We start from the raw sequence: 26,408 nt of genomic DNA, 5'->3' as shown, positions 1-26,408 counted from the left end.
TTTTTTTTCAGCTGATGAACAACATTGACAGCCAATCAGAATCTACTTTAAAACAGATTGCTGAACATGTATCGGCACATGAGATGGTATTAAAATTCATAACCTATACATTCTTGAAATGTAACCAGTGAGAGGTATAAAACATGGCGCTTTAAACACATCAACATTCCCGCCCGCACACAGTTCAGCTTTTCTGCTGACTTAAAAATGATAACAACACTTGCTTTATTACAGTTAAGGTCTGACTAACTAGTCGCAAGCTCATAAAAACACTTGAAACTGATCTGAGAACATGATGAAATGATTAGCAGTTTATGGACAAACATCTGTTTGCTTTCACAGCTGTCATTTTAATTGACAATTAAACATCTGAAAAACAGATTACCATGTAAATTATACATAACTTTTGTGAAACAGGCCGTAAGCACATTTAAGTATAAGAATTTCACACATTTTATCTCTTAATATACAGATATTAATCTATGAAGAAATTTACATGAATTCCTTTTAAAGGTTTATGAAAGTTCTTGTATTTTGCAATTGGGACACGCACACATGTAAGCATGTTTCTGCCACATAAGAATAAAAATCACAATTATGAGATAAAGTCATAGTAATAACATTAAACTCCTAATTATGAGATAATTCGCTACAATTATGAGAAAGTCAAAATTGACAAAGATCTTAAATATGAGATAGTCATAATAATAACATTAAAATCTCCCAATTGTGAGATACTTCGTCATAATTATGAGAAAAAGTCCAAATTGACAAAGATCATACATATTACAGTCATAATAATGACATTAAAATCTCCCAATTATGAGATACTTCAACATAATTGAGATAAAGTCAAAATTATGAGATTAAAGTCAATTGTCAAAACCTTTGAAATTGACAAAAAAACGCAATTATGACAAACCGTACAAATTATGAGAATCAAAATAATAAAAAGACATAATTATGAAATCAAAATGGTCAAATCTGACAAAAGTCGTAATTATGAGATAAAAAGCAAAATTATGAAAAAGTTTAAATTATGAGCTACTCATGACAATTATGACTTTTCTTAATGACATATCTCAGAATTATGTTCTAATCTCAATTTTGACTCATCTCAGAATTATGATTTAATATTCACAAAGTTGACTTATGTTTTCATATAATTATTATTAACCTAAGCATTTTTTATGTGGCAGAAACGGTCTTCCATACTCACAGCAGGCTTGAGTAAAGCGGAATGGCTTCTTGCAATCTACGATTTGAAAGACAAACGTCCAAAGTGAGTCTCCTGAAACCGTCCCAACACAGTGGGGCGAAAAAGATCCACATGTACAGTATGGCTTCCTCAGTCAAATCTGGAAACTTCACGTCATGAGACACATTATACATCCATTCAAACAATGCATGAAGAAAACACCTACTGAAACATTGCCCGTATGAACGCAGGAGAATTGTGTCGCCTAGAAAAAAAAGAATAGCAATGTCCCTCTTCAATAAAAATGATCATAAATGAACCATTATGATCATAATCAGCACACATGTAAAACATATTGATGAACACAACATACAGACTTAGGCTACACCAGTACTGTCACTATAAACATTTTAATTATATTCTTACTTTGCCTATTTCCATTAAATGTTTTGAATATTACTAGCAAAAATAGAGCACTGTTTTTATTCCGAAACGAATGCCAATGAGAGAATAAATATCAAGGTCTCTATCATTAGCAGCATCAGCACATGTTGTCACAGCATAAGGGTTTCAGATTGTGCTGACGAAGGCCAGGAGGAATGAACTCTCCTTCAGACAGCCAGAGGTCACACAGCTCCCAACCTGGGGAAAACTAGCAAAGTATGCGGGATTGGAGTTGTACACAACATCACTGAGTACAGTTTCTTTCTTATCAGAGCATGTAAATCAATGACGCACATAAATTATGACTGAGGTACTGAGTGACTCCTCGTCCTGAATGATGCCCCGTTGTTCCCAAAAGGTTATGTGCTTTACGCTGAAAAAGACTTCTGGGAATATTCCAGCTTGGTTTACCCAAAATAATGAAAAGTTTCATCTTTTACTCACCCTCGTGTTCCAAACCTGCGACTTACTGTGTTCGGCAAAACACAAAAGATATATTCATAATGTTTTTTGTTCATATAATGACAGTCAAAAGGGTCCAAAACAACATGGGAACTTTCATTTTATGGAACAACAACAACAAATTCTAAATATAATTTATGATGAGATAAAAAGTAAATTATGACAAAAAGGTGAAATTATGAAAAGAGTCAAAATTTAGATGTCATTAGTCAAATAATTGAGTTTCACGTGTGATAATTGATATAATCTAAATTATCAGTCAAAATTGAGAATTCTGACAAAAATTTCAATTTATGACTTCATTTTGACAATTATGAGATAGTAAAAATTATAGCATATTAAGTCAAATTGGAGATGTCAAGTCAAATAATTTAGATGTTATGTCTTTCATGTCATAGTTGAGATAAAAAGCTAAGTTATCAGTCAAAATTAAGAGATCTGACAAAAATGTCAACTTACGATTCAATTTGGACAAATATGAGATAGTAAAAATTATGGCATACTAAGTCGAAATTTAGATGTGATAAGTCAAATAATTGAGTTGATTCACATGTCATAACTGAGATAAAAAGCTAAATTATTAATCCAAATTGAGAATTCTTCGATTTTGACAATTATGAGATAGTAAAAATTATCGCATACTAAGTCGAAATTTAGATGTCATTAATTCAAATAGAGTTATGTTTCACGTCATAATTGAGTTAAAAAGCTAGATTATCAGTCAAAATTTTACATTGACAAAAATGTCAACTTATGACTCAATTTTGACAAATATGAGATAATAAAAATGATAGCATATTAAGTCAAAATTGAGATGACAAACCAAACTTTTTGCCTGAATTCTCAAAAAAAAAAAGAAAAAGCCTTATGTGACCAACATTCAGCAAAAGATCTTCTTTTGTGTCACAGAAGTCAGTCAGTCATACAGGTGTAGAACATAAGAGTGAGTAAATGACGGAATACACACACATACATAAATACCCTTTAAGCTACTGCATATTGTCGATTACCAAAGAAAACGCCACATAGACTTGCATTGCAAGTGAGTTTACTGTACAGTAAAAGCTGGAAAAGCTTAACTTGTAGTTAACCTGGAATATTCCTCAAATGCAAAATGCCGCAATTTGGAGGGGGAAAGAATCTGCTATTTCCAATGATAACTTAATGTGATTTAACTCATGCATGAAGGCTAATATACACCAGTGTGTATCTTTAAAACAACAACAACAACAGAAGACAAAGTAACCCAGAGCAGAAGGAATGGCGTGATAGAAGAGAGACGTATAACGAACACGCCAGTGCTAATGAGGAACAGTTGTCGCTGAGGTAATGAGCTGTTTCTAACCGGTGTGCGGCACGCAGTGTCACATGGTGTTATAACCAGGAGCAGAAGACCTTTACTAAAAGAAACGTTTTGAAACCTAAAATGGATGAATGTTCGTGCAGGCCTAATGCAGATAACCTTTGTTACTTGAAATCTTAAAGCAATGCTTGTAATGCCACTGATAAAGGGTTAAGAATCAGTAAAAAGTCTTACGATAAGCAAAAAAAAAAAAAAAAAGCAGGTTAAAGATTGAAATAGTATATAATATAATCTCTCAAAATAGTAGCAATATTCTCTGATTGCAGCCTGAGCGCTTACAGCATAACATCTCTATAAAAGAAGAAGTCAGTCAGCCATTAAAGTGATAGTGTGTCCAATCTTCCCGTATCGTATTCCTCTACAAGACGATCTGTAATCTACAGGGCATGGAGACTGTGCAGTGCCAGGAGATGAAGATGTAGAGCATCACTGTCAGTTTAATGTGTCTCTGTGCGCTAGATTTACACAGTGAGCCTTTTGAGCGTCACTGGCCTCTAGCGAACGTGTCCGAAATGTGGATTAGCTATATAATGATATCAGTCTGAAACTGTTTTAAGATTGCATAGAAAGTACTGGGTTGTGCTCAAAGACGTCAAGTCAGAAAATACAAAGCATGTGTGTGTGTGTGTGTGTGTGGCCGCACTGAAACATGCCTCGTAAGCAAAATAACTCTTCATCTACTCTTCTTTCAAGGCACAACTATTCTAAGATACTCAAAGTGTGCAAAATGAAGCTCAAGTTCGATTATCTTACAAAGGGAGATCGCTTTCAGAGGATCATGTTGGTACTGCATAGTCAAGGGACTCGCTGTTAAATTCATTTTGGCACTTCTGCTGAAGTTAGCAGAGATGCAATCCGTTAGGTTGGTTTATTTCCAAATCATAACTCATAATCCGTTTATAATAGTTTATTTGTTTCTCCAGATGCTCGGTTTGAAGACGAAACTCCGGCAAGATCAAGTTGCTCGATTCAACGTTTTACGTTCTTTTAGCTGCCGGGGTTTTTGGTCCTTAATCTCTTTGCAGTCGCGCTTCACTGGTTTGGTGTCAGTTGGTTCACGATGACCTGGATGACAAAGTCCTTCTGGATCTTGGTGTCCTGCAGGCGGGTCTTGTCTGTCAGGAGTTTCCCAGAGAAGAACCAGCGCTGGTGGGCCAGGTCAATGTCCTCCTGAGCCTGCAGTTGCTTCTTCAGCAGGCCGATGGAGTCGGTCATGCTGGCGTTCAGGCGCAGGTCTTTGCCGGTGGAGAGCCGAACCTTCAGCTGGAACTCTTTCTTCTGTGCCGTCTGGGGCTCAGGGTTATCCGACACGTCTTCCTCACCTCTTTCTGATATCAGATTGACAGGCGGGGCCAGGCAATAAACCGGGAGCTGGTAACGGTTTCCGAGTTCATCGTAACACTCGGTCAGGGATCCTAGAGGGATTGAAAGAATATAAACAACCGTCAGTGATGAGGGGTGAAGCGTGCTACTGATCTAACAATGAGGGATGATGTGTGTCATCATTTGCACAAACACTTTATTTTACAGTGTCCTTGTTACATATGTTACATGTACTTACCATAGTAATAATAACAAATTATGCATAATTACATGCAACTAACCCTCAACCAAACCCTAATCCTACCCTAACCCTATAGTAAGTACATTTAGTTGCTTAATATTAATCAGTACTTAAAGCAGGGGTGCAAACACATGTATGGTCAAAAAAGAGAGAGGTAATCGAAGCCCTCGTCCCGCTGCAAATATCCAGATACTACATTGCCACCATCCCCAACCCACCCCTATAGGCACATAGAGTCAAATGAAATTTAGAAAAACTATCTTGCACTTCTTCTTCTTGCTTTACTGCTACTTATGAAAACAATTTCACCTAATGATTTGAATAGCTCTTTTTGTAAAGAATTAATAATTCTAGGATGATTGGGGTAATTGTGTAGGGTAGGCCTAGTGCATCTGCATAGAAACTAATAAACAAAATACAAGCATATATAAATACAATAAAACACAAATACACGAGAAATAAAGCAGTGCTTTATGTTTTTCAGGTAAATTAACTGTATTAAGTATTAATACAGTTTATCTTTTGACAAAACGTGATTTTTCTCTTTCTCTTTTGTTGTTTGATTAACTTTGGTGACACAAACAGCTGCAGGTATATTGGGTGCTGTCCCTTTAAGACGAATGCACGTATCTAATACCGGTAATGACACGCATCCGTTTTATTTTGACTGCGTTTACGGGGAAACTCGTTGAGACGGACTGGCTTATTTTTTCGTGCACATGTCTGTTCAAACACAAATAGATAAGAAAGAAAAGGGAATTCGGTGTTCACGAACTTCACGTGCTGTCTGCGACTGCATGGCTCTGTGAGCCGACAGACCATCTACATTTGGATGTTAAACATAATATATAGCCTGATACAGCAAAGACAATGTCGGCAGTATTGACGGCAAAATAGGCTACAGAATATTTCGTTCTGTAGGCCTACTGACAGGGGCAATATTTGAAAATCGATAATTAGGCCTATTTTTTAAATTACAATTATATATGCATTTGTCAAAACCGAGAGACTTTCAAGCATCAAAATGTAATTTATTAATATGTATTTGCGCCTTCTATTTTGTCTGAAAACTTCCAACACTCTTGCGTGTCGCGTGAAAAATAGGCGTCGGTTGCGGTTCTATTTCTAGCACGCGGTTTCGGCGCGGCTCGAGAAGTGTGTGTGTGTGTCACGCAGGCATTGTGCTCTAACACAAGCTCTAACCAGTTAACATGAGAGCCGACATAAAAACGGACACTCCACGCCACGCAGAGAGAAATGTGATGCAGCGGCAGATCCAGAGTGAGACAGAAACACTAGTGGTTCACGCTTGCGCACATACTGCTGGTTTGGCGCGCAGTGTTCTGATTCGCTTATTTCCTATTTACTTGTTGGTGGACGCAATCCAGAATTACTGTTGCTTAAATTATAATCAGACCCTCTCAAACAACCCCCCACCCCCCTCTTAAAAAAAAACTCTTCGGATCTGCACGATTCACACAAGTCACCCAAACTGACGTGAAAAAAGCGGGAGGCGCCGAAAAGCGCGCTGTTTGCACCCCTGTTAAAGGAACACGACTTTTTGGGGCTTTATCTTATTCACCATATCCTCCAGAGTTAGATAAGTCCATACATACCCTTTCTCATCTCCGTGTGTGCCGTAACTCTGTCTGACGCACACACTGCTAGCCTAGCTTAGCACAAAGACTGGAGGTAAACGGCTCCAGCTAGCATACTGCTCCCCATAATGGCACTTCTCCATTACCAGTACCAGCTCAACTCGACTCGGCTCGCTTTTCGCTCCGTTTTCCATTGCAGATAGTACCTCCACAATAGTACCTGGTCATCATAGCGACGCCGCAGGAAACTGCCGTGACTTAATCTTCTACGCGAGACACACCCGCTACCCACACACACAGGACAATGGAGGAAATCGAGTGTATGCTGTTTTTGGATGTTTTTGTTTTTGCTGTTTTTTATTCAGGATACTCCGTCTGGTGCGTGCAATGATGACGCAGTGAATAGTGACGATTCTCTCTGACCAATCAGCAGTCTGCCATGTTTTCACGTCACATTTTAGTATCGCCTCAGCTCGCTCAGAACCTCGCCGGAGGTGGTACGAAAAAAAGTACCTGGAAGCAGGTACAGGTACTACTTTTACACAGTGGAAAACCAAACAAAGTCGAGGCGAGGCGAGCTGGTACTGTGTAGTGGAAAAGCGCCATAAGTGACAAAGTAACGCCAACATTTTCCTATTTACATGTTGTGATTTGTATAGTCACAGTGTGTACAAATAACAAGGTCACATGAGACACGGCCATCTTCTAACCGTACACATACTGGGAACTATATTCTCAGAAGGCGAAGCACTGCTACTTCTGCGGAGTGATTTGCTCGCAGCGCCTGAGAAGCCCTGTGGTGAGGAGCAGAGAGTTCGCTCAGAGTTGGAGTAAATCACTCCGCAGAAGTAGCAGAGCTACTTATCTAACTCTGGGGGATACGGTGAATAAGCTAAAGTCCCAAAAAGTCAGCGTGTTCCTTTAAATATATAATTACACTGTAACAATGACACCTTAAAATAAAGTGTAACCACACATTATGTTAATAAATTCTTCTTCATTACGGTGAAAACTTCTGGGCCAGTAAAGAAAACAAGGGTCAGGGTGTGAAGATAAAACAGATATATATAGTTATTTGATAGAAACAAATAAATTATTAGATTAAAAATATGAATATTAATAAATGAAATCTAAATTTTTTAGAAAATAATCAAACTTGTGAAAACCCTTATGCCAAACAGAATTGGATCTTGTGTGTCATTTGACCAGTCGCAACATAGCAAGTTTTTTCCACTTTTTTAATCATCCGAAACGTGCAATTTACATTCCAAGGAAACTTGTGCATGTACAAGTTAGTGTTTTCCATATCGGGACACGAGTTAAGTACAAAGCTTTGTTAACATAAATAATAGTATAGCAACCAAGCGTTAAATTAAACATTTGGATTTGCGCCAAACGAGAGGTACGTGGATTAAGCCATGAAGCAGAACTTCAGATTCTAGAGAGCATTTGATTGGACAGAAAATCTGATGTCATCAAAATCACTGATCCATATTGGCAGACTGTAAGTTTTGAATGCTTATATCTTCTAAATGTGAATTTTGCCATGGTTTTGGAGCACACTAGCTTATAGATAACAATAAGGCTAACATATTCATACTAAACGTCAATTAGTTATAATAAACTATGCTTATAATGAATGCAACTATCATTTATTTTATATAACTTTAAATTTGAAGGACTTTTTGTGGTGTGAGGGGAACTAAAATACTTAGTTCCCCTTAATTTTTTATTTACCTGTATTTTGCCATTATTTCTGAATGTAAAAATAAAATGCAACATACACCGTACACTCCCTCGTTATTTTGTATTTTTTTGCTTTTTTTGTACTTCAAGCTTGGCAGCACGACATCACTGCTTTTTGATTTATGGAAAAGAGCAGCATGAACATTCATCCAAATTTCTCCCATTTCTGTTCCAGAAAAAAAAAACAGCAAGTCACACACAAAGCTGGTTTCATCACAGCCAATCAGTGTGAGGACTCTCACCGTGTGGTAACGTGATGTTGGCTCCGTCCACTATAGCCTGAGCCAGCTCGTGATCGCTACACTCCAGAGCCACAGCGGCAGCTTTCAGGGCGTCCCAGATCTCCTTGCGGCCCTCAAACGCCGGAGCCGTGTCCCAGAACTCATCTCTCTTGCTGCGCAGCTGCCCCTCCGTCATTGGGTAATCGCTCTTCCACTTCAGCTTGTCTTTCTTCAGCGGCTCGTTACGACCTGGAGACACAGATGATGTGTGAATTAACACTAATGTGAGAGAAGTGTAGGCTATACAACATTTCCTGGAACAATGGCTTAGCAGAAGGTTGCTGGAGAAAGACTGAGTAGCTGATGATCAAAAAGACGACGGTATTTTTTGACCACTGGGCCAGAATTTTACTATTCCAGTGAATTATGATGAGGTTAGTTTCATGACATCACATATGAAGGTCGACAAAGACTTTCCATTTGTATTTTCCATCAGTACTTTCTCTGATGCTTTCAACGGGGCAACAAACAGAGAACTGAGTGGAATGTAAAAGTAATAGTCTAATAAACAAGAATTGACATGTAGTGCATTCAAATGATTATAGTGTAACGGAAAATTAAACTTAGAAGGAACATTTTTACACAAGATCAAGAATGTAGAAAAAGAAAAAGAAAAAAAGAGCATATTTCATCACAAATGACTAGAAAAAATATCAATAAAAAATACATGCACATGCATACACTAACGTTCAAACATTTGGGGTAGAAATATTACAGATCCCAAACATTTGAATGATAGTGTATGTATATGTGTATATTATTTATGCATTTCTTTTTATTATAATATTTTTGTATAGGTGATGAAATGTGCCATTTCTACTTTGATTCTTAAAGTTGATATTGTGTGCATATAAACACACACACATAGACATACATATATACATATATATATATATATATATATATATATATATATACATATATATATACATATATACATATATATATATATACACACACACACACACACAAAATATATACATATACATACACATTTATATATACACACACACACACACACACACACACACACACACACACACACACATTATATATACACATACACACACGATTTAGAGATACATAAATCAACCATTAATTAGCATCAATATAACACATGATTGTGGAGTACAGTGACTTCAGTCTGAAAACAAAAGCAGAAGTGCACTATACTCACTCATATACACATGACTGAGCAAAGGTTGTGCATTTATGATTGTTTGTGTGCAAATGACAGATCAATTCAGCCTTCATCTATCCAGTTCACATCTCACAACAACCCTGAGGGCAACAGCCAAACTCTAAACACCCCCTCCATGACCCTGAAGTTATCTGGTCAAATACAGCTCTTGTTTCGAGTCAACAATGATATGTTGAGCCCAACACACTGGTGATTAGGACTGATATTAGTAATGATATTACTAGATAGCGGATAAGGAGAGATGTTGTCCAGTGACTGATTTGCCTTATATAGGCTTTGTTTTATTTATTTATAAGGCAATTTTTGATAAGGAAAGTTGGCCACAGTAGTGTAAAATTAAAATTAAATTCTTACACTGGTTAAAACTAGGCTACTATACTGTATAGTTTTGATTTACGTTGGTGCTTTTGATTATACAAATGCTTTGGACGTGGCTTTTAATGGTGAGACTTTAGTAATTAGTCTCAAAAACTATATGAAAATTTGGGTTTAGATTTATTGGCCAATATATCGGTTATCGGCTTTCAAATATAAAGAATTATCATATCAGTGCATCCCTACAAATTTAGCTTTACTTTAAATATCTGATGAAGTCTGAATTATCGAGAAGCGTCCTGAAAACAATAAACCACAACAGACGGGATTCTGACTGCTTCAACCAATCAAAAAAAAAAAAAAAAAAAAAAAAAAAAAAATTATATATATATATATATATATATATATATATATATATATATATATATATATATATATATATATATATATATATATATATATATATATATATATATATATATATATATATATTTTTTTTTTTTTTTTTTTTTTTTTTTTTGATATATATATATATATATATATATATATATATATATATATATATATATATATATATATATATATATATATATATATATATATATATATCGGCTAATGCCGATAATTAAGAAATGCTAAATATTGGCAGATATATCAGCCTAAACTTATTTATAAAGGTCTCGAGAAAGCAACCAAGAAAACTATATTTGTAAGGCTACAGCTAGCATAAGAATGAGAATGCAAAGACAAGTAAGTAATGTTTAGAAGATTTAGTAGCAATTTGGCTGCTCTTCTACAGGAAATCACTGTTAGGAGAATCTTCCTGTTACTCCATACGATTAAGCAATAATGATGCTTGCCTTAGCAAACACCTCTAATAATAAACCTGCTATAGAAAAAAGGGAAGTTCAGGCTGATGGTGAGATAGGAGGAGGGTGGACATGTGTGATTCAGTGCTTTCCCATCGATTCAGCTCCGAGTCTCTGACCATGGCCAAGTATCTAAAGGACATCATCCAAACACATTATTTATAGCATGGCCAGCTTAGGTGTAATTACAAATGAACAGGACACACTGTGTGATTTACAGCGCCGTTCCACCCAGAATGCTTCATTGACAGTACAATGGTGGAAGGAGTGAACGAATATCAACAACTTTTAGGACTTCATAGTAGGGCTGCACGATATTGAAGAAAAATGTGATAACTCATTAAATAATGTGATATGCGATACGATAATGCTTAAAGTGTGTAAAATAAACTTAAATTATCTTTAAAATATATTTAAAATTCTTTCACATTATTTTTGTGACTAAAAAAAAATCACTACAGCTTCTGAAAGTGAACATCAGTGTTTTACTGTGGTATAAGAAGTGTTATTTTAACATCAATGTAAAACACAGGGTTCAGGTTATCCTACATTAGGTTTATTTAACAACAGAATCTGAATAATCAAATGTAAATAAAACACTGCTTAGTCTTCACTCACTGTATGAATTAAATATATATCCTGATTCTTATTAAAGCTACAGACGTTATTCAGCCAAGAGCAGTGAGTGATTTTCTCTGTCTTTTGCTCATGACCCCAGTTATTGCAAGCCGTTGCGATATACATATCGCAATATATACATTTGCGATATTTCAATATATTGTGCAGCCCTACTTCATAGGATTCAAGTATTACAGTATTCAAGTATCTGGTCCTCTAAACTGACTTATGAAATCTAAATTCTGAAATGGCAGAGTTTATAAAACCTTCAAGCAAAAAGACAATTGTTTGCATATGTGCATATTCCCCAAAATTTTTTATCATATTTGATACATCAGGCTTTTATGGCTCATATAGCATGATATAGTGAGAATATGAAGCTCAAACTCATATTCGGAGACCCAAACTGAGCACAAATCTGTGCAGATGCTGATATTATTATGGAAGAAATTAAATTCTGATTGCTTGTAATGTAAAATCAATGAGAACTTTATAACAGTATAACACACCAATTACATAAAAATGCATGTAAAAAAAAATTATTAAATCAGTTATCACTCTCAATAATATGCCTAAGTAGTAAGCTGATATTTAAATGCTGAGTCTTATGATCAAAGCTCTGCAATTTTAAAACGCAATGCAATGATGATTGAGAGACATAAACTTTCCTTGAAAGCCTAATATCTTCATTTTTCCTAAGACCGATGTTGCTTCAGTCCAGCAAGTGATTATTAGAGACAAAATCAAATTTATTCTTGCATGTACAGTACCAGTCAAAAGTTTGGAAACATTACTATTTTTAATGTTTTTGAAAGAAGTCTCTTATGCTCATCAAGCCTGCAGTTAAAAAAAAAAAAAAAAAAACAGTAATATTATGAAATATTATTACAATTTAAAATAATGGTTCTCTTTTTTAATATACTTTAAAATGTAATTTATTTTTGTGATGCAAAGCTGAATTTTCATCAGCAAGTACTCCAGTCTTTGGTGTCTTATGATCCTTCAGAAATCATTCTAATATGATGATTTGATACTCAGTTATTATCAATGATGGAAACAGTTGTGCTGTTTAATATATTTTTTTGGAATACTTTTTTCAGGGTTCATTGATGAGTAAAACGTTAACAGCATTTATTCATAAAAACAGCATTTATTCAAAATAAAAACATTTCTAACAATATAAATCGTTACCATCACCTTTTATCAATTTAACGCATCCTTGTTGAATTAAAGTACTAATTTCTTAAAAAAGTTATTGTTCCCAAACTTTTGAACGGTAGTGTATATTGTTACAAAAGATTTCTATTCTGAATAAATACAGTTCTTTTTAACTTTTTATTCATCAAATAATCCTGAAAAAAGTATCTCAGGTTATAAAAAAAATATTAAGCAGCACAACTGTTTCCAACATTGATCATAAATCATCATATTAGAATGATTTCTGAAGGATCATAAGACACCAAAGACTGGAGTACTTGCTGATGAAAATTCAGCTTTGCATCACAAAAATAAATTACATTTTTAAAGTATATTAAAAAAGAGAACCATTATTTTAAATTGTAATAATATTTCATAATATTACTGTTTTTTTTTTTTTTTTTTTTTTAACTGCAGGCTTGATGAGCATAAGAGACTTCTTTCAAAAACATTAAAAATAGTAATGTTTCCAAACTTTTGACTGGTACTGTACTTTATAAGTAAAGATTAATATGTGATATGAAGGCATGTCAACAACAGGTTATTCAGCAATGTTTTGATCATGTTGATAAATTACAAATTCACCTTTGAAATATGATACAGTAGGTTTAAACCGGCCTTTCAAAGTGACAAATGGCCGTTTACAATCCAACGTTTGGCCAAATAAAAGAAACCAATGTGAAGAACTCTAAATGTTCACGTGAACTAAAGATTGATCTCTCATTTTTTTCTACATGAAAACTTGTCACTTGTCAGGATAGTGTGCACACTTGAAAATTGGTCTGCAAATTGTTAAAACAATTTAATAAGAATAAATAATAATTTGTCCTATATGCACGAGAAGGAAGGCGCTTGTCTCATAGGTTCACACACACTTGTGATCTAGTCAACGACTCAAACATCAAAGGTTGAGCCTTGAGTCGTCAGGGCACTGTTTATATACCAGCTTATTTCACTTTATGATAATGACTTACACCACAACAACAGGACACCATGTGGGTGTGCAACGCAGAATGCGACGGTCAAAGTTCATCACCTAATATAAGCTCTAGTCAAATGATCTTGAGTCTTGTGTCTTGAGGCCAAGAGCTGTAAGGAGCCGCATAAAGTTGCATTCTTCTCCTGTAATTCTCTCGTTACACACACACACACCCCCAACGCAAGCTGCGACAGATTCTCGACCCCTCCCGTCGTTACAGCAGGAACATGAGATGTTCCCTTTTCCACACGCTGCATTATAAAACAATGTGGCTCTTCCTCAGAACTGATTACATTGTTTTATTAGTGCTGGGGAAATGATTTTTATGACGTTCGGTTTTGGTTTGCTGTGAGCATGGAGTCTGAACTCCTGTGTGTCACATTATACAAGACAGACAATAACATGCATCTTCATTCTTGCAGAAAACATACATCAAACACACACACACACCACATAAAACTCTGATTCTCAAACAAATGACTCTTATGAACTGATTCTTTTGAGTCAAAAACCCTCACAAACACTTATATGCATTATAATATTTTTACTAAGCAACGTTTGAGAAGTACAAATCTTTTAAAATAAGTAATAATAATAATTTTAAAAAGTTTTGAACTTTAAACGTTGCTCTGTTAATAAATAACAATAGTTGTGTAGTCAGATTCTCAAATAACTCTTGTGAACTGATTCTTTTGAGTAAAATAACACTCACAAATCAGTCTAATATGCTCATGCCTTTTATATTACGCAAAGTTTGAAAGTTAAAACCTTTATAAATAACAATAACTCTTACGAACGAAAAACTCAAATTCCTCTAAAGAATACGAATTTCAAAATGAAGAAAAATTCAATAGTTTAAATCAGTAATAATAACGTGTGTATACTATATATATTTAGTACATTATTATAGTGACTTTTTTCCCTTACTGTTTAGGACTGATGTTTAATTATTAAGCTTGAGAATGAATTGCTGTAATTTAATAAACTTCTCAAACTTTACTCTAGTGCAAAGATGTTCTTGATGGAGGAAATCCATTGTCTTCCTGTTTTAGCAGGCAATGGTCACATAATATATACAACGCCCATGTGTAAAAGAAAATATTATCTCCTGTTCAAAGCAAGACACACACACACACACAACCTGCTGAAGTACAGATAACCCTACAATACACTGATACTGGCAGCAAGACGTCAATGTCCTCAAGACTTTCACTGATAGAAGTCAAACGCGTGCCACTGATGTCATGACTGGACTACATTTCCTGCGATGGAAAGAAAATCTTTCTGTCCCAAATGATGATCTACTTCAGCTCATGGCAAACGGGGCAAACATGCATGAACATGCCCTGAGACGAGACTCCGGCTCCAACATGCACACAGGTGGAAAAACACACACACAACAGAGAGGAGTAATAGATAATGATCAAAACTGACAATGTTTCCAAGGGCCTGAATTGTCACATCTACAAAAAAAGGAGTTTCAGAATCAACAAAACTGACATGAAGAAAAGCTGCAGTACAAGTAAACACCAGTCAATCATCTAAATGAGTCTTATATGATTGTTGGAGACACATGGAAGTGTGCAAAGAAACTGTGGTACAGTAATGGCAAGCATATGGTAGTTTGATACAGTGTAACGTTAGGCATACCATCTCTGGTTAGTTCACATGTTGGGTATTTCCACGATAATAACATGGTACTTTTTGCTGATGGCTCCCAAAATGCACCTAATATTTGCATGTTTTTCAAGAATGCCAAACACGGAAACAAACATGCAAAGAGGTTATCACAATCACAGAGTCTAAAGCAACAGTTTTCTTAAAGCAACAGTGTGTCTCACCTCCACGTTTCCTCTGCGTCCTCGATCCGCGTGACTCCGCGCGCTCGCGCCCCACGCATCCTCCCATGATCGTCAAACAAACGCAGGCCACATCTCAAGACGGCACCTATATACACTCCTGCTTTATCACCATTTGAATTGCCAAACGTAAACCAGTACTAAAACTCAAATGAACTGCAGTTTACTATGGGTGATGTGTCAACAGTAACTTACGTACGTACATCAAAGGGAAGTCCAAACAACGGAAACAAAACTCAACAGAACACGACTGAGGGTCTCGCGATGATCTAATATCAGTTATCTGGCACGAGACTTGCGTTTAGTTATTTCTGGCTTTATCCCACGAGCTAACTTACAGCAGCTAGCCAGAGCACGAGCTTTTGCCTAAACTCATAAGTCCAGTTTAAATTGAAAAAAAGCTAGCATTTGAGCTTTATTGAATATTTCGTGCTCGCGTTATGGCATATTAAAACATTTATGCGTCGCAAACCTGCCTGAGCTCTTTATCTCTCGCTTGTCTCGCACCTTTCCCCCCACTGACTGAGTGATGTTTCCTACTAGTTCACGTTACTGGTGCTTCACTGCGCAAGCGCTCTGACCACGTGACTCCACCAGAGCCCCTCCTCTAGATGGAGCCTTCAAACTCCACTCAAAAAATTGCATGATCTCAAGCGTTTTAAACCGGTTTAAACGTGTAAAAAGGCCATTATAATTGTCTCTAGCGATCACGACTCTCTCAGTTTGACTGTGTGCTGTGCTTGTGTGAGTGTGTTCACTTTCAGCATGTTTGTTCGTGTTTGTAGCAGAAGGAAAAATAGTTCTGATCTTACGAAACTTTTTTTGCTAAACGAAATAACACAAATATATGTATTCCCAAAACACGAAGGATATTTTATTTGAGATCCATGCATACAATATTAGTTTGAGAAAGTATCGATGTTTTAAGATAGATCCGAACGATACGAATGATACCATACAAACCCAGAGTTTGGCATCTCCACCACTTTAGGAAAGCTCTGACTGCACTTTACAAAAGTCTCACATATGTTTCAGAGTACAGTATTCTCGTGATATAAGAAAATGTTTCCAATTAATCAGATACTAAAAACTGCTAATCTTTTATAGCAAAGACTTTTCCACACGGAATATTGAACATTTATTTTTCTTTATAATTGTCTTTTTCTCTCTCATTTTGGATTGACTTTAAAACACTTTAAACTTTAAACAGATTTTTAATGTTATTTTACCTTTTTTTCAAAACCTTTTTTTCAGGAAAAAAATTATTAACAAAGTTAATCTTTATAAAAAAAAGAATAATCCTCATATATATTACCTTTCAATAACTGATCTTAAAATGTACTTTGAAACAATTTAAAACATGAGAATACAAAACTAGATGCAAAAAACGAGAGTTCGCGGTGGCTGCAGCGGTTGTGCGCATGCGCGGAAGACTGTGAGTTTGAAGCTGCTGGCTGCTCTTGTCTTCAGGATGGCCGCGGATAACAGTTTGCTCCTGGGTTTAGTGGAAGAATTCGTGTCTGGACAGGTTGATAGCAAGGCTGCAGAAACCGCTTCAGGTAGGTAATTCAATGGCATCTCTCGTGTTTGCTGTTTCTTGCCACTTTAAGCGCTGACCCTTAATTAAAGCTGTACGCGAACGCCGCGTGTGTGTGTATGAATGCCGTGAGCTAACCGCCACATCCTGTATCACACACACGCACTGTGGCTGCTGACAGCGGCTGAACACACAGATCAGACCTTTGTTAGATTTCCACAGTGTTTCTGCTTGATAATACCCCCAAACCAGGAGTTGCCATGGCGTTGTTTCTCTTTATTCAGGGCTTGTATGCTTGCCTTGCTAGTCTGCTAGCGGAGCCCCTCTGTGTGAACCTGACAGTGGACCCTGTGTTACTTCACTGTATTTATGTACATTAACTCTAAAGCCTACCCTTTCCTATCTGATACGTGAAATTGTAAGGCTTCTAAATTATCAATATGATCAAAAACGTGCATGCCTTATGTCATCTTATTGACAATTTAGACTTTTTAGCAAGTAAAAGGCCTTTTAGAATAACAGTAAAAAGCTTGTGTCTTTTTGCTGTGGATATCTTTAATGATTTTCAGATTACACTTTATTTTTAGGTGTCTTTGTTACAGTGTAATATATTAAAGTAACGTTACTGAGAAATATTAATTAACAACATGTAACGTTACTTACTATAGGGTTAGGGTTAGTCGCACGTAATTATGCAAAATTTTATATGTAACAAGGACACTAAAATAGTGTTACTGGTTTTTATAACATAAGCATAAGAATAACTTTAATATTGTTAGTAATATTTCAAGATGAACACTTACTGGACTAAAGTGTTTATTTGATTATATCCATACATCGTTTTAAGAAAAATCATGCAAGTATCAAATATGATGATTGAGAAACATTTATTTGTTCATTTCAATCATCTTTGTATTGCATTGCATTATATGTTTTAAAACTACAGTGCTTTGATCATAAAACTAAGTTTTTAAATATCATCTTGCTGAGACATATTATTAGGATATATATATATAGAGAGAGAGACAGAGATTTTTTTATGCATTTTATGCAAGTATTGTGTTATAAAAATCTCATTGATTTAAATTACAAACTATCAGCATTTCATCCCATTTTTTTTTTACCATATATCTGCATCAAATTGCATAATGTTGCTCAGTTTGGACCTCTGAATTGTGCTGTTTTCCCCTGCATATTCTCACTATACAAGCCATAAAAGCCTGATCTATCAAATGCGATATAAAACTTATTTTTGAAAAAATGTTTATGGATCCAATAAAACCTTGTTGTTTCATATGTCAGGGTTAAACATGAGTTCATGTCTCTTTTAAGGTGTCAAGACTGGACAGTTCGCAGTTCTCCAGCTGGTTGAAGCATTGGGGTAAAGTAAACTTTATACGTTTATACTGAGTTTGTGGTGTCACCCTCCTCCTGCCTTTCTCTGTATTCAAACTGTAATGAAAGTACAACTTAATATTAGTGCTGATTTAAGGGTTGTATGTATGCCTGATATTTTATCTGTAGATTTTAGACAACAGTGGTGATTGTGACAGCTGGAAATCAATTGTGCACCTTATTAATTTCGTATCCTCCATGCAGGTTGAGTCTGACCAGCTCTCAGCCTCATACGCGTGGCAGAGGAGTTCAGCTCCTGTCTCAAGTCCTGCAGGAATGCTACAGCTGTCTCTCTGAGAGGGAGGGTGAGAGTTTTATGTCCTTTTCAATAGTTTTTTCTTTTAATTAATTTAGCCAGCGCTGCGTTGATAATCTATCATCAACCCTCTGCAATGTGAGTTAATCACTCACAAATGCAACTAGGGCTGTGCAACGATTAATCGTGATTAATCGCATCCAAAATAAAAGTTTGTGTTTACATAATATATGTGTGTGCACTGTGTACAATTATTTTTTTATGTATAAATACACATAAATGAATGTATATATTTAAGTATTTTTTTATATATATATAAAAAAATATATACAGTATATATATGCAGATATTTTTTAAATCTATACATCCATGTGTGTGTGTGTGTGTGTGTGTGTGTATATATATATATATATGTATATACAAAATAATTATACACAGTGCACTGCACACATATTTTACATAAGCACAAACTTTTATTTTAATCAAACAACAGACTTGCTGCAAAAATCACTCAATGCTCTTGACTGAATAACTTTTGTAATTTTAATAAGGATTTATCTAGATTTAATTTCTACAGAGTGAAGACTATGCTGTTATTTTACATTTAATTCCTTTATTTAATTTCTGCACCTAATCGACCTGACAAATATGAAAAGCACTATTTATTTAATTTGCATCTTTGTTCTGTTGTTTATTTGTGCTAATGCTTGTAGTTTGACTATTTGTTCTTATTTTATTACAGACTGTTTGCTTGACGTTAATAGTGTTTTACATTTATATTGTATGTACGTTATATGTAGAATCTTTTCATTTGCATTGTTCTTGCATTGTAAAAAGTCTGGTGAGTAAAATAAAAAATGAACTTAAGTGTGTCCGTAGAGAGGGTTGTCCATGGTGGTCTAAATGACCTTTGACTGTGACGCATCTCACACACATGTTTTGTTTGCAGTGGAGGTCCTGATAGCTTTCTATGAAAACAGACTGAAGGATCACTATGTGATCACTCCGCATGTTCTTCGGGGACTCAAGGCTTTGGTAAGTCAGTTCTTTTGCAATCAAACGAGCATGTTATCAATGATCTGCTACAAGCCGCGTTTCCATTACAGATTTGCAATATAATTTTTTTTTCTTTTTTTTTTTCTAAATGTCGACAAAAAATGATTGCAAAATGACGCCGTTTCCATTAACCGATGTTTTTTCCTCTCGCGAGTCATTCCAGAAATCAGGTCGACGGACGTTGGTAGGTTTACGTAAATCCCAGCCACTGCATTGGCCATTATTATTAATGGAAGGAGACGTATGTGTGTTATCCAAGCATTAATGGCAAGGAAAGACCCTTATACTTGAGAGCGGCACATATGAGGTGTTTCTGTGTGTTTCTCCCTCAGATCTGCTTCGAGGTCTTAATTGTGGCATTTCTTTGAGGTTTAGAATCCTATAATTCTTTTATGAATTTAATAAAGAACTCTTGACTCGTATTATGTCCAAACATACGTCAGGTGACCTGTAAATGGGCAAAAACTGTTGCCATTGCAGTTTTACGTAACATTTCTTTTTCGAAGTGCCTGAAAAAGCACTTCATGCGAGTGTAAAAAGTTTTTTGCGATAAATGGGAGTTTTTGCGAAATTGACGTGTTTCCATTGGGCGTATTTTCAATTTGCGCAATTTGAAGGGTAATGGAAACGTGGCTTATCAATCATGGTCACCGTAATATATCTAATTTTTGGTTCCTTTCAGACGAAATGTTCAGTTCTGCCTCCTGGTTCAGCTGTGTCCATTTTGAGGTCCATCTTTCAGGATGTTCATGTTCAGGTGAGTATCTTACTATGAATGAATACACTCCACTCAGAAGATGTCACGACTCAACAGTAAATACGTGCATGGAGTTGGCCTAGTCAGCTAGTAGTTCAGATTATCACTGATTCTGCCACATTATATATTTACACTATTGTTCAAAATGTTGGGATCAGTAAAAACATTTTTATTAATACTTTTATTCAGCAAGGATGCATTAAATTGATCAAAAGTGCTAGTAAAAACATTTATAATGTCATAAAAGATTCTATTTGTTCTTTTGAACTTTAACAATCTTGTAAAAAAATTAATCAGTTTCCACAAAGTTGCAACAGTTTTCAACATTGATCATAATCAGAAATGTTTCTTGAGCAGCAAATCATCATATTAGAATGATTTCTGAAGGATCATGTGACACTGAAGACTGGAGTACTGATGCTGAAAATACAGCTTTGATCACTGGGATAAATTATATTTAAAATATATTACAATTTAAGTTTAAGTTGTAATAATATTTGACAGTATTACAGTTTTTACTGTATTTTTGATCAAATAAATGCAGCCTTGGTGCGCAAAAGAGACTATTAAAGTTTTAAATGAATATGTTCTTGGACACAATGGTAAACAAAACAATAACTGATTATCATTCTTTAAATTGTATTATCTGTTAAGTTAAATGATATGTAATTTCACGTCATTGGCATATTTCAATCATTGACATGTTCAGTGCATCAATGCCGATTGACATCCTTATTGCTCTTAAGTATCTAGACAGAAATCCTTTTTAAAGACAAAGCGACAAACCATGGTTTTGTTTTTCTAACTTGTTCCTACAGTCCTTGATGCTGGCGGAGCGATCATGTGTTTACAACATCCTCATCAGCCTAATGGAGTCCAGAGAGGAAGGTACGGTGTCTTTCTCACCCTTTATATTAACGCCTGTACGTTGTCTGTATTCATGAGAGCTGGAACAGCACCAGTGTACAGTGCTCAGATATCTCTTGTTCCACAGAGCTCAAAGGTTTGGGTGCAGACTTTACATTTGGATTTGTGCAGTCAGTGGATGGAGAGCGAGATCCTCGTAACCTCCTGCTGGCGTTCCAGGTGGCCAGGAACATCATTCACAGGGGATACGATCTCGGTTAGTGCAGAATGGAATTACAGGCAATTAATGTATTGTCAAATATTAGTATAATCTAATATTTATAGACATTTCTGATATTTATTTGATTACTCACTTTTTTTTTTTTTTTGATTTTTCAGGTAAATTTGTAGAGGAACTCTTTGAAGTGACGTCCTGTTATTTTCCCATAGACTTTAGCCCTGTAAGTACTTCGATCTAACATGTTTACTCGTTATAATTTCATTAACTTAAAAAGTAAAATTGAAAACATTTATATTTGTAACTAATAATTTGAAATGATGATACTGTGTGGTTGAAAAGACCTATACATAACACCTATACATAACGCCTGTTCTCTCTGGCTCAGCGCCAACGCAGATCTGAATGTTCACTGTGATCATAGGCTACTTGTCAAAGGTTTAATACTCATATAGTCGAATCGCTGTCATTTAGGAATTAAATCATGTGGGTGTTTGAATCGAGATCACAATCTTTTAAAGGTCCCATTCCATGGATTATTTTTATTATTTTATAATGTTTCCAGGGGTGCCCTTATAATGTTAGTATGTTTTTTAGATCAAAAATTGTTATAATTTAGAAATAAAAGGCATATTTCCTAGCCTGATTTCATCCCTGGTTTGAACGCTCTGTTTGAAGGGGCGTGTCTGCTGTGAGACTTCAGCGTAAACGCCCTCTGCTGTGATTGGCTGACATGCTTGCATATGAAATATCTGGCATTACATGTGGAACTATCTGGAAAACTTTTACTATTACAGCTATTATACGTTTTTACTATTACAGCTATCTGGATTAACGAATCGTGAGAAGTTTTTTAAGTATTTAGATCTATTTCAGTCACATAAAAGGTTGCAGTGATGAGCATTGAACAGATGACAGTCTGTTGATCGCGTGAAAAAAGATCTTATCATTGCAACGCAGTTTCTGCACTCACTAATGATTTCACCAATGCAAACATGAGGTATATAAATACAGTAAGAGATTCGTTGTGCAGTGTAACAGCGTCATTGATTTCATAACGAGTTTTGGCAAGTGTCCAGATAAACTCGCGCTGTGTGATTAACAGCTTGGGCGATTGGAAAGGGGTTGTTCTTTGATCGCTTTCTGTATATTAATCACAGTTTAAGTAAGATTATTTTCATCCTACTACTAAGAGAAACGATGTGAAGTTGATCGCTACTTCCATAGTAAATCACTACTTACTGCTTGCTGGAATATAGTTGAAATTGTGCCCTTCGTCAGTATGAAACGCTGAGAGAAGCCTGCTTGATATTATCCCAGGTTAGAAAAACAGTCCGTGGTGAAATGGACAGAGCAAACTAACAACTTCGAATTAAACTTTTGCGGTATCCGATAATAGATAAACATCAACCACGTCTGTCGTTCGCCATCAATACGCCTGTGTTCCTGTGGGCGGAGGTTAGTCAAAACACGGTTCTGGTGATGTCACTAATGAAGGAAGTAGAGGGGTGTAGTCCAATCCAGCCGTTTTTTGTAGTCAACTTCTGTTAAATAAAATATCTCGCTTGGCATTGAACTTTGAGCTTTATAATTTTACAGATATTATTTATACTCTAACAACAATATTACACACTAACTAAAGTTTGAAACATGGGATCACGAAGAACGGGACCTTTAAAGGGATATTTCACCGCTGGAAAGATGAATGTGTATTTAAATTGGGTCATTTATGTAGTAGAAATGTGAAATTATTGTAGAAGTTGGTGCCTTCTAGACTGAGAAAAGCCAGAAAATGTATTTTTGGCTCATGTGGATGAAAGACAACAACTCCCAGAATGCACTTGCTTCGCTGCCCTACGAGGCCACGCCCAAGCCACGCCTACCGGTTACAGAGGGCAGTATCGGGAGAAATGACACAGCTAGGCTACTAGTCGACTGAAACTGAAAAGACGGCGTTTTATGGTGAGATCCCCCCTGTGGGCGGGTTGAAGACATGCGGGACGAGCTCCTCCTACTGGCTGGAGTCTCTCGCCTCTGGACACAAAAGCCTCTGATGACGATAAATGACACACAATACAGAAATCTCTCGTCTCAGGGGGACATGAGGGGGGGAAGCACGGTCACTCGAAAATACTACCAGGTTTCTACTAAAACAAAGCTTAATGCTAATCAGTGAAGTATCCCTTTAACTATTAACTGTGCAGATCTAGTACACACTATCAATTGCACAAACTCTTTAAGACTTGTCAAACTGAATTTCTATTACTGTTCCTCTGTCTGTTCTCAGCCACCCAATGATCCTCATGGGATCACACAGGAAGATCTTATTCTTTCTCTACGAAATGTTCTCACTGGGACGTCTCGGTTTGCTGAGGTAGGACCTAAACTCAATAAGCCTTTGTTTGGCATTATACTCAATGGTTGTGTGTATCAATTGACTGGATGCAAATAGTGCAAATAAAATGTGTGTGTGTGTGTGTGTGTGTGTGTGTGTGTGTGTGTGTGTGTGTGTTGTTTGTTTGTTTATTGTGTTTTGTATCCTTTCCTTGACAGTTTCTGTTACCATTGATCATTGAGAAGCTGGACTCAGATGTTCAGAGTGCCAAAGTGGACTCCCTGCAGACACTGGTACAGACTCTGCACTCACTGGATTATAATTCTTCACTGTTGATTCTGCTTTCGGATTGAGATTTTACATTGGTCATCATGACCCAACACAGTACCAAAAATCTGCTTATTGTACAAAATAATTGAATTTTATATTATAATTTTCAAGAAAGAGGACATGTCTGCCTAGTTTGACTAACTTTCAGATTCTCTTTTATTATTTAGATAAGCAATCTGAATCTAGTACAGCATTATGCATGATTATATGATGTTTTATTATTTGCATTTAGCATTATTTTTTTCCCTGATGACAGCAGAAATCTGACCCACCATTTGAGAACCACTGTTATATAGCTTTCACTTACATGTATGCATTTGACAGATGCTTTTATCCAAAGCAACTTGCATTGTATTCAAGCTACACATTTAATCAGTTCATGCATTGCCTGGGAATCGAACCCATGACTTTGGCATTGCTAGCACAATGCTTTACTGTTGCTCTGACTGAAAATATCTTCTGAACACAATAAAAAAACGGTTACACTTTATTTTGATAGTCCAGATTAGACATTCTACTAACTGTCATTGGAGGATTATTAGATTAAGTTATGGGTAGGGCTTGTAGAATAAGTTGACACTTGTACTTGCAAAGTTACTTAAAGTCAGTAGAATGTCTAAAGTGGACAATCGAAATAAAGTGTTACCTAGAAAATATGTCTTAGTTTACTGTGCTATAAATAAACTGCACACTATTCTTCTGTTTTAGGCCGCCTGTGGTCTGACATACAGCCATAAAGAGCTGGCAGAATTCCTCCCGGGCCTTTGGAGCTCGATACGGAGAGAGGTAAGAGAGAACGGCATAAAACAATGGTTGCAGGAACTCACAGGTGCTTTTCTCATATTAGTTTGCTCTGTACAACACATTTCCCACCACTTTATGCCAAGATTTCAAGCTTCAAATTACTTGTGTAATGCTGAAGCGTCCAGAAAAGTAATTTCAGGTCGAGGGCTGGTTTGGGCAAAGGGACCCAATTCTGATTTACTCCCATGTGGCTCAGATCAAATATGATCTGTGATATGCTTGATAAGCAGGAAAAAAAATCACATGGATTTATTGCTTGAAAAGCTTGAATGTGCAAGTGTCGAATACTGTGAGTAATTAAAAAAAAGATGCTTCCACTTAAGAAGTGAGTTATTACTTGAAATACAATACATTCAAGAGTTGCTCTATCTTGCTGTAGCTAAAAATAGCCATTACATGTACATACTATTATTATTTTTTTGTTCCACTTCAATCAAATCGTGGATACAAGCACTTAGGGACACTGTATTTCACAGGGTTTTTTAAACTAGGGTTTTGTGGATGTAAAAAAATAGTAAATAAATGTAATAATAATAAATTAGTTAAATAATAATAATTAATTACTTAATATATGAATTAAGTAATTAGGAGTTGAAAATAATCATAATCTATAAACTATATGCTGCGCATCAGTTGCAGGATTTGTATTGTAACTATATTTGACTGCATTGTCCCTGTTAAATAAATAAACAAATAAATACATAAAAATAAAATTGAATGTTATCAGTATTTCCTTCAGTAATAGTGTCAACTTGATAGATAGTATTTCCCAGATAATATTAAAAACATTTTCTTATGTATTCCAGATGAAAATAAATGGTTTCACAGGATATTGAAGCATATTGCTGTCTTTTTAATTTCAGGGAGGGGGTCATTATATCTGGGTGTCCGTGGCATAAACCGTTTGATATCTTAGCTGTGTAGTGTATGTGACGTTTGAGTTTGTGTCCTGTGTGCAGGTGTTCCAGACGGCCAGTGAGAGGGTGGAGTCCGCCGGTCTGTCGGCTCTCGCTGCGCTGACGTCCAGTCTGTCCCGTTCTGTGCTCAGTTCAGACTCGGAGGATTCCCTGCAGGTGTTTCTAAACCTCGTCCTCAAAGGTATCTGCAAATGGTGGATTCACACAAGTCTGGATGTTCTCTTAGTAGCGCGCTGGTTTAAT

General features: G+C 35.9%; 2 protein-coding genes across 6 annotated transcripts in view; one reads left to right on the top strand and one right to left on the bottom strand.

Moving 5' to 3' along the window:
• Positions 1 to 332: 332 nt before the first annotated feature.
• On the bottom strand, positions 333 to 16,327 carry ubtd1b (ubiquitin domain containing 1b). 5 transcript variants are annotated; one of them, XM_081393164.1, is made up of 4 exons: positions 15,898 to 16,300; positions 15,677 to 15,782; positions 8,618 to 8,845; positions 333 to 4,882 (listed from the first exon to the last, which is right to left on the bottom strand). In XM_081393164.1, exons 2-4 carry the CDS (start codon positions 15,741 to 15,743, stop codon positions 4,500 to 4,502), a joined length of 678 nt encoding a protein of 225 aa, XP_081249290.1. In that variant the 5' UTR covers positions 15,744 to 15,782; positions 15,898 to 16,300; the 3' UTR covers positions 333 to 4,499. The 5 variants fall into 5 exon arrangements, with proteins under 5 accessions (XP_081249290.1, XP_081249289.1, XP_081249288.1 ...); XM_081393163.1 differs by having other exon boundaries at positions 15,890 to 16,285; XM_081393165.1 differs by having other exon boundaries at positions 339 to 4,882; positions 15,677 to 15,794; positions 15,890 to 16,211.
• A 794-nt stretch (positions 16,328 to 17,121) lies between these two features.
• mms19 (MMS19 homolog, cytosolic iron-sulfur assembly component) overlaps positions 17,122 to 26,408 on the top strand; it is a 31,286-nt gene continuing 21,999 nt past the window's right edge. The window contains exons 1-12 of the mRNA XM_081393562.1: positions 17,122 to 17,253; positions 18,564 to 18,612; positions 18,831 to 18,931; positions 19,832 to 19,917; positions 20,621 to 20,695; positions 21,514 to 21,583; positions 21,690 to 21,818; positions 21,941 to 22,002; positions 24,067 to 24,153; positions 24,333 to 24,407; positions 25,153 to 25,230; positions 26,208 to 26,346. Of these exons, the coding sequence (XP_081249688.1) occupies positions 17,166 to 17,253; positions 18,564 to 18,612; positions 18,831 to 18,931; positions 19,832 to 19,917; positions 20,621 to 20,695; positions 21,514 to 21,583; positions 21,690 to 21,818; positions 21,941 to 22,002; positions 24,067 to 24,153; positions 24,333 to 24,407; positions 25,153 to 25,230; positions 26,208 to 26,346 (1,039 nt within the window). The 5' untranslated portion in view covers positions 17,122 to 17,165. The remainder of the gene's footprint in view (positions 17,254 to 18,563; positions 18,613 to 18,830; positions 18,932 to 19,831; positions 19,918 to 20,620; positions 20,696 to 21,513; positions 21,584 to 21,689; positions 21,819 to 21,940; positions 22,003 to 24,066; positions 24,154 to 24,332; positions 24,408 to 25,152; positions 25,231 to 26,207; positions 26,347 to 26,408) is intronic.

Source organism: Scardinius erythrophthalmus (genome assembly GCF_964197995.2).
Source record: "Scardinius erythrophthalmus genome assembly, chromosome: 18".
Classification (NCBI taxonomy): Eukaryota; Metazoa; Chordata; class Actinopteri; order Cypriniformes; family Leuciscidae; genus Scardinius; species Scardinius erythrophthalmus.
Note: the sequence above shows the minus strand (reverse complement) of the source record. Positions and strands in the feature narration are given on the sequence as shown.

What these genes read in the sequence shown, in the direction of transcription:
- ubtd1b (XM_081393162.1), bottom strand. Translation starts at nt 15,743, where the DNA reads ATGGGAGGATGCGTGGGGCGCGAGCGCGCGGAGTCACGCGGATCGAGG. An exon ending in GACGCAGAGGAAACGTGGAG is followed by an intron (nt 8,846 to 15,676) that starts GTGAGACACACT and finishes CTGTGTCTCCAG; the next exon opens with GTCGTAACGAGCCGCTGAAG. An exon ending in CAACATCACGTTACCACACG is followed by an intron (nt 4,883 to 8,617) that starts GTGAGAGTCCTC and finishes CAATCCCTCTAG; the next exon opens with GATCCCTGACCGAGTGTTAC.